This window comes from Malus domestica, chromosome 09 (assembly GCF_042453785.1).
Source record: "Malus domestica chromosome 09, GDT2T_hap1".
Taxonomy (NCBI): Eukaryota; Viridiplantae; Streptophyta; class Magnoliopsida; order Rosales; family Rosaceae; genus Malus; species Malus domestica.
Genome location: NC_091669.1, coordinates 22,550,247 through 22,563,660, shown reverse-complemented (window position 1 = coordinate 22,563,660; position 13,414 = coordinate 22,550,247). Strand labels below are relative to the sequence as shown.

General features: G+C 39.6%; 1 protein-coding gene across 1 annotated transcript; it reads left to right on the top strand.

The window, feature by feature from the left end:
* Nucleotides 1-6,186: 6,186 nt before the first annotated feature.
* On the top strand, nt 6,187-10,673 carry LOC139187843 (uncharacterized). Its single transcript, XM_070804448.1, has 7 exons — nt 6,187-6,360; nt 6,414-6,806; nt 6,918-6,995; nt 7,512-7,938; nt 8,764-9,362; nt 9,774-10,476; nt 10,540-10,673. The coding sequence occupies exons 1-7, from the start codon at nt 6,187-6,189 to the stop codon at nt 10,671-10,673; spliced, it is 2,508 nt and encodes an 835-aa protein (XP_070660549.1).
* The last annotated feature ends 2,741 nt before the right edge of the window (nt 10,674-13,414 follow it).

The following is a 13,414-nucleotide window of genomic DNA, read 5'->3' as shown; positions in this document are numbered from 1 at the left end:
GAAAGGACAGGGAGAAAGCATGATATGAGATACTCGTGCTCTCAACCTTTATGATATGAAATACTTGTGCTCTGGATGGGTTGTTTGCAGGGGTATCCCAGGGGATGAAAAATACAGAGTGACTCGAAAGGGTTCTTTGGGAATGCATTCTCGGAGATGAAGAAGTGCTGAGAGGGTGTGCCTTTGCTGTGGGAAGGCGAAGGTAGACACTTATAGGACTTTTCTTCACAACCGGAACTATTCCCTCACTCATTGTCGGCAGCCGGTGGATGGATGAATAGTACAAATTACGCGCTTTCTGACAAAGCTGCCCGTAATTTTCGTAAAACTGCCAGTTGCATGTGACGAGTGACGACACGTTTGGACAAATTGATCTTTTGAAATCCGGGGTTCAGCTCATGGTTTCTGAGCAAGCCCAAATTTTAAGAAATGAAACGCCTCTTTTGAGAAAAGAATCCGACTTTTGAGAAAGGAGCCCCGACTCTTCGATTTGCGAGAGGACGCTTCTCTGAGGAGCGCCTCTTTGATTTCTTTTTTATAGAGGCGTTAATTTTGTTCCACAACACACTTGAGCTCTCTCCTGTAAACACTCCCTTCTTGCACTTCCAAAATCTTAATCAGTCCGACTCTCTTCTTTCTTCACCACCTCTGAAAAATGTCTGGCCCTTCCGATCGTCGTTTTGACTTGAACATTGGTGAAGAGGCAGCTCCGCCTTCACCAGACAACATATGGCACCCATCCTTCATATCCCCTACCGGTCCTCTTACCGTTGGGGATTCGGTGATGAAAAATGACATGACCGCTGCGGTGGTGGCCCGAAACCTTGTCACCCCCAGAGATAACAGACTGCTCGCTAGACGGTCTGATGAATTGGCGGTTAAGGAGTCTCTGGCACTTAGCGTGCAGTGTGCTGGTTATGTGTCCAACATGGCCCAACGCCTATTTGCTCGAACCCGTCACGTTGAATCGTTGGTGGTTGATCACCGGAGGTTTATGGGTTTGTTCCAACCGCATCTGCCTTCGTCTTCTGGGGCGACACCGCGTAGTGAAGCTCCAACTGATCAACCTCCGATACCTCCTCCTTCCGTGGCCCCGCCGACTGCTGAAGCTCCGCTGACTACTGAAGCACCACCTGACCAATGAATGCTATTAGTTTACACATCATTGTAAAATATTTTTACCTTTATGTTTTTTTTTTTTTTTTTTTAATCAATGTAAAATATGTAAATCAATGTAAAAAGACTTTGTTTAACCTTCCCCCACACTTAAACTAAATAACACAAACTCACAGAAATCAACCAAATAACACAACTAACTGAACAAAACAAAATGAAAGCAGTAAAGATAAGGGTGTAAGAATGCAAATCTGATTTGGTTAGCAATTCCAAAGTCTCCCTTCGTTGAATGCTTGGGTTGCCTCCCAAGAAGCGCTTGATTTAACGTCTTTAGCGGGACGAATCTTTCCTTTAAATTCCCCTCGGCTCCAAAGCATGGAATTTATCTTTTAATGGGAGGTGATACTTGAAATGATTCGGCAATGGTTTAAATTCAAGAGTGGGTGCCTGAATCATCAAAATCAGAAACATGTTAGTATAAATTAAAATTAAAATTGGAGAAAATGGTTTACTTTCTTTTTCCGACACAAACTCAATGACAAACACCACATCTTTGAACATTTCCGGGACTTTGAACTTGGCCAGGTTTACTATGATGGTTGTGGCTTGTCCCGTGTCATCAAACTCAACTGCTTTGGGCTTGATTGTCTCATGCACAACCTCTTGGATGTATTCTTGATATGCTTCAACCACTTCATTTTCTTGAATCCCTTTTCTTGGTGTGCAAGGTTCTTTGAACGTTTCAATACCATCGGGAACTTGTTTTGGTGCACCAAGAATTGGGATATCACTTTGCACCTTTGGAAGAGCTTCCACAATGTCTTTTTCACTCTCTTTGATATTTGGAATCAAAAACCTACAAGGAAAAAGGACATTTGGTGGAATAATGTTAGAATGAAGTGGATTTAGAACTTCCTCACCTGAGTTGGATGACATAGGGATTTGAGGAGCTTGCAGCAAGAATTCTTCTAAACTGCCTAGGTCGTCCTCCTCCTCTTCTGCTTGCAGCAGCAATTCATCCATGTTCGGGCTGTGTTTGGATAGTTCTGGGACAACTTCATCCTTCATGTCACCTTCTAAAGTGATAGCATCGTGGATTTCAAAATCTTCCTTCGAATTTTCAACAGTTGACCTGGAGAGTTCACTTTGCTCTTGAATTTGTACCATGAATTCCATAATCTCTCCCATTTGACTCATCAATTTATCCAACTTCTTGTCTTGATTTTGTTGGTCCTGCGTCAAAGAGGTTAGTACTTGAAGAATTTGATCACTATCCATGGACATACTTGAATTTGATTGGAATTGTTGTGGGGTATGCGGTGGTGGCTGCATAGGCGTTAAATAAAACTCCTTAGATTGCTGCCAATATCCATCTTGTTGAGCCTCCATGGCTTGATTTTGTGAGCCCTGCACCAAACAATTTAATTCATTAAGAATTTGATTATAATTTATTGACGAACCTAAGTTTGATTGAGCATATTGCATAGGTTTTGAATAGAACTCCTCCTCTTGCTGCCAATATCCATCTTGTTGGAATTGTTGAGGTTCCCCCCACATATAATTTGAATGATCTCTCCAAGCCGAATTGTAAGCGTTGGAAAACATGTTGTTGCTTGGTTGATCATAGCCTTGATAACCCCAAGCATCTTCGTTCACAGTGAATTGAGGATGTTGATATCCTTGCCCATAGGGCACATCAAATGTAGGGACACTTGGCATTGTGGTCCGTTCGGCATTATGAGTCAATTGAGCAGTGAGCTGTGTCAATTGAGCTTGAATGGTCGCAAGTGCCATGTCTTGCTCCATTTGTACCTAAAATCAAAGAAAGAAAAATAAATCAAATATCAAAAGTAAAATACACAAACACCAATATAAACATAAACAAAAACAAAAATAAAGGGATTAGCAAAGTTGCTAATCCCCGGCAACGGCGCCAAAATTTGATGTGAGAATTACTTGACACACAAATTAAACCCTCTTTTTGACAATTGTAGTATAGATGTAAGTAGGGTATCGTTCTAGGCCGGGGATTAGGAGGGATTGCTAATCTATTCTAAATTAATTTAAAAATATTAAACAAGACTCAAGGACACAAAACTAAGCTAAAAACTCTAATAACTCGAAACACACTTAGAATGACTCAAAATAATGAAAACAATCAAATTAGACACTAGGAATTGAAATGGACGGAAATTGAATTAAAAGACTAACAACAATGAAAACTAACTAAATAATATAATTTAATAATGGGGGGGGGGTTTGGTTTTGACGAGAAATAAATTAAACTTAAATAAATTACAGAATTGACAAAAGCATGAAATTAAGGTGAAAGGATAAGTGACGGACTAGCTAGAGGGTTCTTCTCCACACATGACACATATGCAACCTAAATTGATTTTCAGTTGTTCCTTCAATAAATTGTAAATCTCAATGTTCCAAGTTAATTAGGTCCGCTTAAATTAACTCTTAGATTTCCCTAGATTCATTGGATTGAATGGAATACGCATTACAACCAAATTATTCCTCATCAAAGTCCCTAACTATGGAATACACATGATAGAGACATTCAACAAAGATCATTAAGTTCAACGGAAATCATAAACATTGACTAGGCATTCATAACTATGGAATACGCATGATACTCTTGCCAAGAATTCACTTAACACGATTGTGGATAACAACCTTCACTACTTGTGAATATAAGTTCATAACGATTAGGTGAAATTCACTTATATTCTAGCATCAAATTCATGCATGTAAATTAAGTATGCATTCTTAATCGACATACAAAAATAAGTTATCAATCAAGCAGTTAAGCAAATTAAATCACAACTCATAAATCACAACTGAAGGTAATCAATTCATATTACAAATATATTCATGGCCTTGAATTAACCTCTAGCCAAAAAGAAATTAGTTCCACATGTTTAACATAATTGAACAACAAGTTAAATTAAACATGAACATAGAATTAAAAGAAGAAAGAATTCCAAACACTCTAATAGTTGCAGATTGCATAAGCACGGCACTACTCCTCCTCTCCTTCAATGGTGGCGGCACAAGGTGGTTATGGTGGTTGAATGGTTGGTTATATGGAGGAATGGATGGGGAAGGTTTAGATATGTAGGGAGAGGCAAGGGAAGGCTTGGAGAATGGTTAATTTCTGGATGATTTGAATGAGGTTGCTGCCATGGTATTTATAGGAAAAGGATGGACTTGTTTAACACAAAATTTTGGTGGAATTGAGTAGGTGAGCATGGCAAAGAGTGGGAATTGTTGGTGGGTTAGGTATTGAGTCATCCATTCACATGTCATGGTGAGTTAAGCATTGCATCATCCACTCACATGTCATGGTGATTTAAGCATTGCATCATCACTCAAATTTCTGGTGAAAGTGAATCAATGCCCACGGCATTGAAGAATTTCTTGGTTTTGAGTGAAGTTTTGGTCAATCCTTCTAGAAATTTATCCTTTCTTGCAACTTATATTTGTTTCACCAGATTTTTAGCATGTTCATAGCCTCTTTTGTCTTCAAATTCGTCCATCCTCATGCCTCCATGCTTGCACAATCCAATCTTGGCCCAAAAATGCTCTAGAATGTTCCAAATTGCTTCTTTTTGCATACTTTGACACTAAAACCTGAAATTGCACGAAAATAACTTTAAACACTATAATTATCATAGTTTAGCTAATTAAAAGCAAGAAAACAAGCTAACTAAGTCGTATAAATATGCTCCTAACAAGTTTTCAAGTGTTTAGCAATCCCTCCTAATCCCCGGTTTAGAACGATCCCTACTTACATACTTTACTACAATTGACAAAAAGAGGGTTTAATTTGTGTGCTTATATATTTCGCATCAAATTTTTGGAGCCGTTGCCGGGGATTAGCAACTTTGCTAATCCCTTGCATTGTTTTCTTTTCATTTATTTTATTTTGTTGAAGTTTCTGACTTGTTTTGTTTCTTTGTTTTTAGGTACTAGTGCATGACTCGAAGTTCCCAACCTGTTCGTGAGCATATTTTGGACTTTGACGACGATTTCGAGAGAACTTTGAGAAGAAGGAGGAACCAACAAAAGTCTAACCACCTAGCCCGGAACCTGACCTTGAAGAACAAGTTCTAGAAGAGGAGGAGGAACCCACGGCACAAGTGGGTGAAGGAGTGCAAGGCATGGCCATGGATAACCGTACACTAAAGGAGCTTTCCGCCTTGGGATTGGATAATACCGCACCCTTGTGTATCCAATATCCCACAGCTGCTCAAGGTAAAACCGAAGAGTTCGAGTTAAAGTCAAGTTTGCTCCACCACATTCCAAAGTTCCATGGACTGTCCATGGAGGACCCTAACAAGCATTTGAAAGAGTTTGAGGTGGTTTGCTCAAGTATGACTCCGGTTAACGTCAACGGAAGCATTTTGAAGATGAAGGCTTTTCCATTCTCTTTGATGGACAAAGCCAAGGATTGGTTATACGAGTTGGCTCCCGGAACAGTTACGTCATGGGAGAGTATGAAGAGGGCATTTTTGGAGAAGTTCTTCCCAACTTCTCGAATCATCCTTCTTCGTAAAAAGATAAGCGGTATTCAGCAAGAGGAAGGTGAGTCTTTTCCCACTTATTATGAACGTTTTAAATCACTTGTTGCTTCTTGTCTATAGCATCAGATGAAGGAGGAACTACTTCTCCAATACTTTTACGAGGGGCTCCTACCACTTGAACGTCAAATGCTCGATGCTTCGGCGGGTGGAGCATTGGTGGACAAAACGCCCATGGCTGCAAAAATCTTGATTGCTAATTGAGCATTAAACGCTCAACAATACGAGGGTGTAGGCCAAAGAGGACCCCCATGGCAACAAGTGCATGAGGTAAGTTCCACATCCAATATTCAATCTCAGTTAGCTAATCTTACTTCCATTGTTTCACAGATGGCCGAGGGAATGAAGATTCAAGGACCAATGGTGTGTGGCGTATGTTCTATCCAAGGACATGCCTCCGAAAAGTGTCCTCAACTCATTGAGAACGGTGGATGGGAGAGCGCTAATGCCATTGGGTTTCAAAGCCAAAATCAACCAAGAAATGATCCATATTCCAATACCTACAATCCCGGTTGGAGAGACCACCCAAATTTCAAGTGGAGGGAGCCACAACAATCCCAACCACGAGGAGGCTTTAGGCAACAACCCCCGGGTTTCTTCACCAAGCCATACGCACCCCCACATGTTCCACAACAATCTGCCCCAAATGCTTCAGGTACATCTCTAGACAATGATACACTTCTTAAGTTACTAACTAACTTGTCTCAGGGGCAAGAAAATCAAGCCAAAGCAATGCAAAACCAAGACAAGAGGGTGGATCATTTGGAGAAACAAATAGGGCAGATTGCAGATTTTGTAGGGAAGTTTCGAGACCAAGGGCAACTTCCTAGTTCTACCATTCCAAATCCAAAAGGAGGTTTCGAAAGTGCAAAAGCCATATTGTTGAGAAGTGGAAAAGAAGTTGGGACAGGTCCTACACCATCAAAATCAGGTCTCAAAGAGGATGAAAACTTGCAAATTGAAGAGGAAGAAGCAAGCCTGCCTATGACAAAGGTGGTTCCACCTTTGCCGCAAGCTTCTAGTACCCAAAATCTGTCCAATTTGTCCAATAAGGGTAGGAATGTGTCAAATTCAGTTCCTACTAATGTTTTTCCTTCGAATGTTCCTTTTCCTAGTAGGTTTATGCAAACAAAGAAGGAGGAAGCTGAAAAGGACATTCTTGAGACATTTAGGAAAGTTCAAGTTAACATACCCCTTTTGGATGCAATCAAGCAAGTTTCGAGATACGCCAAGTTTCTAAAGGAGTTGTGCACCACTAAGAAGAGGATTTCGACCAAGGAGGTTGTAAAGGTAGGTGAAAATGTCTCCGCCATTTTGCAACGCAAACTACCCCCCAAATGCAAAGATCTGGGTAGTTTTACAATTCCTTGTGTCGTTGGTAACACTCGCTTTGAATCTGCCATGTTAGACTTAGGTGCTTCTATAAATGTTATGCCATACTCAATTTATGCATCTATGAATTTAGGAGTGTTGAAAAATGATGGTGTAATTATACAATTGGCCGATAGATCTAACGCCTATCCAAAGGGAGTTTTGGATGATGTTCTTGTGCAGGTCAATCACTTAATCTTTCCAGCAGATTTCTATGTTCTCGAAATGGATGAATCGGATCATGCCACTTCATTGCCCATCCTCCTTGGAAGGCCATTCATGAAAACGGCCCGGACTAAGATTGACGTGTTTAATGGAACTTTGTCCATGGAATTTGATGGGGAAGTTGTTAACTTCAATCTTTCGGATTCTATTAAGTACCCTAGCGAGGACCATTCATGTTTCTTTCTTAATATAATTGACTCTTTGGCGCAGGCATATCTTGAAGATTTGAATGATGATGTGCTTGAAAAAGTCATTACAAGAGGCATGGAATTCAAAACCAAGGAGGTAGCACCTATGTTCAACCACGGCACACATGGATCACTTCATGCCGTGCCTCCTAGTGAGGAAATCAGTGAGATGGTTGCTGCCCTTGAGTTGTTGCCTACGCATGATGGTAAGTTTCCTACTCGTGAGTTAATTCCCATTTCGACTAACAAGTTGCTTCCGTCAATAATTCAGGCACCTATCCTTGAACTCAAACCATTGCCGAGTCACTTGAAGTACATTTTCTTGGGGGAAAAAGAATCCCTACCTACCATTATTTCCTCATCCCTCACGGCACAAGAAGAGGAGAAACTAGTTCGAGTTTTGAAGGAGTTCAAATCTGCCCTAGGTTGGACCTTAGCCGATATCAAAGGTATAAGTCCTACAACATGCATGCATCACATATTTCTTAAGGAGGGGGCCAAACCAACTAGAGAGGCTCAACGCCGTCTCAACCCTCCGATGATGGAAGTTGTGAAAAATGAGATAATCAAGCTCCTTGATTGTGGAGTGATCTATCCCATCTCCGATAGTCGTTGGGTTTCACCTATCCAATGTGTACCGAAGAAATCTGGAGTGACGGTTGTGGAGAATGCGGAGAATGAGCTTGTACCTACTCGCATTCAAACCGGTTGGCGAGTATGCATTGATTATAGGAAGATAAACGCCACCACAAGGAAGGATCACTTCCCATTGCCGTTCCTAGATCAAATGCTCGAAAGGTTAACGGGTCATTCCTTTTATTATTTTCTTGATGGATACTCTGGTTATAATCAAATCGTTATTGCCCCGGATGATCAAGAAAAGACCACTTTTACTTGTCCCTTTGGAACGTTTGCATATCGACGCATGCCATTCGGTTTGTGCAATGCTCCTGCCACGTTTCAAAGGTGTATGGTTAGCATATTTTCTAATTATGTTGAAAGGATTATTGAGATATTCATGGATGATTTTAGTGTGTTTGGTAGTTCATTTGATAATTGCTTGGATAATCTCACTTTAATCTTGAAACGTTGTGTTGAAACAAACCTTGTGTTAAATTGCGAGAAATGCCATTTTATGGTTAAACAAGGTATTGTTTTAGGTCATATAATCTCTGAAAAATGAATTGAAGTTGATAAGTCTAAAATAGATCTTGTACGCTACTTACCCTCTCATACTTCGGTGAGAGAGGTTCGTTCTTTTCTTGGTCATGCAGGATTCTATCGACGATTTATCAAGGATTTTTCCAAGATTGCACAGCCTCTATGCCGTCTCCTACAAAAGGAAGTGTTGTTTAAGTTCAACGAGGCGTGTGAGCAAGCATTCAACCATCTCAAGGACCTACTCACCTCGGCACCAATCATCACTCCACCAGATTGGAGCATTCCCTTTGAGCTCATGTGTGATGCATCGGATTATGCAATTGGGGCTGTTTTGGGTCAAAGGAAAAACAAGTTGCCACATGTTATTTATTATGCTTCTCGTACCTTAAATGATGCACAATTAAATTATTCCACAACAGAAAAAGAGCTCTTAGCTGTTGTCTTTGCATTAGATAAGTTTAGATCGTATTTAATTGGCACTAAAGTCATTGTTTTCACTGACCATGCAGCCTTGAAGTACTTGTTCACCAAGAAAGAAGCTAAACCTCGACTCATTCGTTGGATGCTCCTACTTCAAGAGTTTGATATCGAAATTAAGGACAAAAAGGGAAGTGACAATGTGGTTGCCGACCACCTAAGCAGGTTGGTGCGTGAGGAAGAGCCCATTCCCATTTCAGAAATGTTTTCGGATGAGCAACTTCTATCCATTGAGGTAAGTACCCCTTGGTATGCCGATTTGGTCAATTATTTGGTGTCTAAGCAAGTTCCTCACACCTTAAACAAGTCCCAATGTGATAAACTTAAACATGATGCACGTTTTTATATTTTGGATGACCCATATATGTGTAAGTACTACCCAGATCAGATTGTTAGAAGATGTGTACCAAATTCTGAATTTAACTCCATTCTAGCCTTTTGTCATTCTTATGCATGTGGGGGTCATTTTGGCACTCAAAGAACAGCTCTTAAGGTGTTAGAATGTGGTTTTTATTTGCCTACATTGTTTAAAGATGCTAGAATGTTTTGCTTAACATGTGATAGATGTCAAATGACAGGTACCATTGGTGCTAAGGACCAAATGCCGCAAACCCCTATCTTTAATGTTGAAATTTTTGATGTTTAGGGTATTGATTTCATGGGCCCCTTTCCTTCTTCATTTGGTTTCACTTATATTTTGCTTGCGGTTGATTATGTTTCCAAATGGGTAGAAGCAAAAGCTACCCGTACTAACGATTCTAGAGTGGTTTCAGATTTCATCAAGACTAACATTTTCTCTAGATTTGGGATGCCGCGGGTGTTCATAAGTGATAGAGGCTCACATTTCTGCAATCGGACCATTGATGAACTCTTTAAGAAGTACAATGTCAAGCATAGGGTTTCAACACTTTATCACCCTCAAACAAGTGGCCAAGCCGAAGTTTCAAATCGCGAAATCAAGCAAATCTTGGAAAAGACTGTGGGGCCAAACCAGAAGGATTGGAGCATGCGTTTAGACGATGCATTGTGGGCGTACCGAACAGCCTACAAAACACCCCTAGGGATGTCTCCATTTCGGCTAGTCTATGGCAAGCCATGTCACTTACCCGTGGAACTAGAGCACAAGGCACATTGGGCCGTGAAAACATTCAATTTGGACTTAGATGCTGCTGGAATTCATCGGAAGCTCCAATTGAATGAGCTTGAGGAGCTAAGGAATGAAGCATATGAGAATGCCAGAATTTACAAGGAGAAAACAAAGGCGTTTCATGACAAGATGATTAGGGGCAAAACCTTCACCATTGGGCAAAAAGTGTTGCTTTTCAATTCCCGTTTATGTTTATTCCCTGGTAAGTTATGTTCTAAGTGGATTGGACCTTTTGTTGTTACTAATGTTTTTCCACATGGTGCAGTTCAAGTCCAAAGCTTGAGGAATGGTCAAGAATTCAAGGTAAACGGACATCGATTGAAGCCATATTATGAGAGTGTCGTGGGGCAGGTTGTGGAGGAGATCCCATTCCATGTCGTGGGCTCCAATGAGAGATGAATGAGTTCTTCGTCCGGCTGCAAGACGTAAAAGAAAGCGCTACTTGGGAGGCAACCCATGCATTCAACAAAGGAAGACTTAGGAATCACTCCAAGTCCAGATTTGCGTTCCTAAAACCCTTCTCTTTGTTGATTCTTTCTAATCTGCCAGTTTAGTTGATTAAGTTGTTGTTTGTGTGTTTAATTTTATTTGGTGTGATTTTATGCTTGAAACATTGAGGACAATGTTTGATTTAAGTGTGGGGGGGGGGGTAACTAAGTGTTTTGGATGCAAATTCGTTGGATTTTATCACCCATTACTTATAGACTTGTTCCTTGCTGTTTTTAAGTGTTTTAGTGTGTTTTTGATGCAAATTCGTGGGATTTTATCACCCATTACTTATAGACTTGTTCCTTGCTGTTTTTAAGTGCTTTAGTGTGTTTTTGATGCAAATTCGTGGGATTTTATCACCCATTACTTATAGACTTGTTCCTTGCTGTTTTTAAGTGTTTTAGTGTGTTTTTGATGCAAATTCGTGGGATTTTATCACCCATTACTTATAGACTTGTTCCTTGCTGTTTTAAGTGTTTTTAAGCAGTTTTGGTGTGTTTTAGTGTGTGTTGACATAAAACTCCGAAAATCACATAAAAATTTGAAAAAAGTGTTTTGAAAAGTCTAAAAAGAGTGTTTTGAGTCGTTTTTGTGTGTTTGTGTCTAGGGTACCTTCCAACACAATGATGAGGATTCGGCTTGTAATTGCATGGCTGTTAAAAAAAGTTATTAACATGGATGAAAGTTTGAATTACTCTTTGCTTATGCTTGGTTGTGGTTATAGCTTATGAATTCACATGCAATCACAAAGGATAAAAATTAGTTTTTGTAACATGCTTGAAGGAAGGAACTCAAACAAACGCTACAACCTTGTGAGACTTGAGCCTAAACGTTTATTTGGAGAGTTAAAATCTGTGCATTATTGTTTTCTAAAGTCGTTGCATGATCTCATTATTCTTTGCTTGGTTACTACTTAGAAGGCGTTTCATCATTTAGTTCCAAATGCTAGAACTCATGCCCATTTCATTCAAAGCATGTTATTGATTTGCCTAACACATGTTCAAGTTGAAGTTGTGTAGTGACCACCACCGAAACCAAATTGCCATGTATCCTACTTCATTATATGTTTAAGTTAACCCCATTGAGCCTTGTTAGCCTACATTCGTTGTTAACCCACGTTATCCTCACCTAGCCTAGATTAGGACCATCCCTACCCTTGTTCTTGAACCATAGTAAAGCATAATTCAAATTGAATTCCTTTTGATTAATGTATGGCAGAAAACAAGTGTGGGGGAAGTGTTTCTCATGTAAGTAGTGTGCCAAAGGCACGGGTGGAAAGGAAAGAAAAGAAAAATTCGTGCAAAGAAAGAAAGAAAAAAAAAGAAAAGTATGAAAAGTATGAAAAAAACAGTTGAAAAGATGTAAAAAAGAGTTCTAAAGTATTGTTGGTTGAAGAAAGGGTCCAAAAAGTTGAATTTGACCCTAAGAGTTGTTTAAATCTTCCCCTTATGTTTAAAAGTAATTTCTGCATTCTAAAGTGAATTCTAAGTCTAGATTTCATTGCTTTGCTTACTATTGCTTTAAGAACGTTTGTTTTCCTTTACCTTTCTTTGTTAGTCAATACCCCAAGCCCCGTTACAACCTTTGACTTCAATCTTGAGTGTTATGTGTTTCAATTTGTGGAGTTTGAATTTGGTATGAGCATATGGTGTCACTGGTTCTCGCGTCTAAGTAGTAGCATTCCATTCATGAGATCATATCTAAACATGTTTATTAACTCCAGAAATTGCGTTCTTTGTGATACATATATGTGAGTGTTCGTTTTCATATCTACATCAATCTTCTCACATATGACTAGCATAGGGTGTGTAGTTACAAAATCTGAGTGAATATTGAGTGCATACTTTGTAAGGAATTGAGTGAATTCTCTAAGGCATATTACTACATCGAAAACATTGTTTTAATTGGTTAATTGTGAACAAGTAAGTGGTGATTATGATTAAGTATGTGCTTAAGTGTAAAGATGATTCAAATCTGTGGGGATGATGATTTTTAACATGTCATGTGCATTGGAAATCCCTGAGGCAAATGTTGGAAGGTTTAGGTTGTGTTTATTTGTTTTGTTTCGTTTTATTTCGTTTTATTTCTTTGGTTTGCTCGAGGACTAGCAAAAGCTAAGTGTGGGGGAATTTGATAGGAGCATATTTATGCGCCTTAGTTAGCTAGTTCTTATGCATTTCCATGGTGTTTTCTTAGTTAAAGTAGTCTTTTAAGCTAGTTTTATGTGTTTTCAGGTTTTAAGGGCAAAGCATATAAAAAGATGCATTTTGGAGCCTTTTGAAGCAAAATGGAGCTTGGAATGAATGTCACATATTTGGAGCCAAGGGTTTGGACGAATTTGAAGACTTGAAGAAATTAGGTTTCCTAATCAACGAAGGATTCCTAATCAACGAAGGATTCCTAATTGAAGATGGATTCCTAATCACATGAGGATTCCTAGAAGAACAAGGATTCCAATTCCAACAAGGATTCCTACTTGAAGTAGGAAAGTTAAGCCAAGGTTTCCTACTTTGGTTTGACCTTTCCTAAGTGTCCCTAAGTGTTATCAACTTTGAAGGTCTTCTAAGTATTCTAGGACATCAAGCACACATTTCTTGCATGGTTTACATCAATGCCGCACCTCACATGCCTTTTCCACAATTCCATCTTCC

Excerpts from the sequence above, each read along its gene's own strand:
- LOC139187843 (XM_070804448.1), top strand. The coding sequence starts at position 6,187 with ATGATCCATATTCCAATACCTACAATCCCGGTTGGAGAGACCACCCAA. Across the intron at positions 6,361-6,413 it reads ATCTGCCCCAAATGCTTCAG|GGGCAAGAAAATCAAGCCAA; the intron begins GTACATCTCTAG and ends AACTTGTCTCAG. Across the intron at positions 6,996-7,511 it reads CGACCAAGGAGGTTGTAAAG|GCATATCTTGAAGATTTGAA; the intron begins GTAGGTGAAAAT and ends TCTTTGGCGCAG.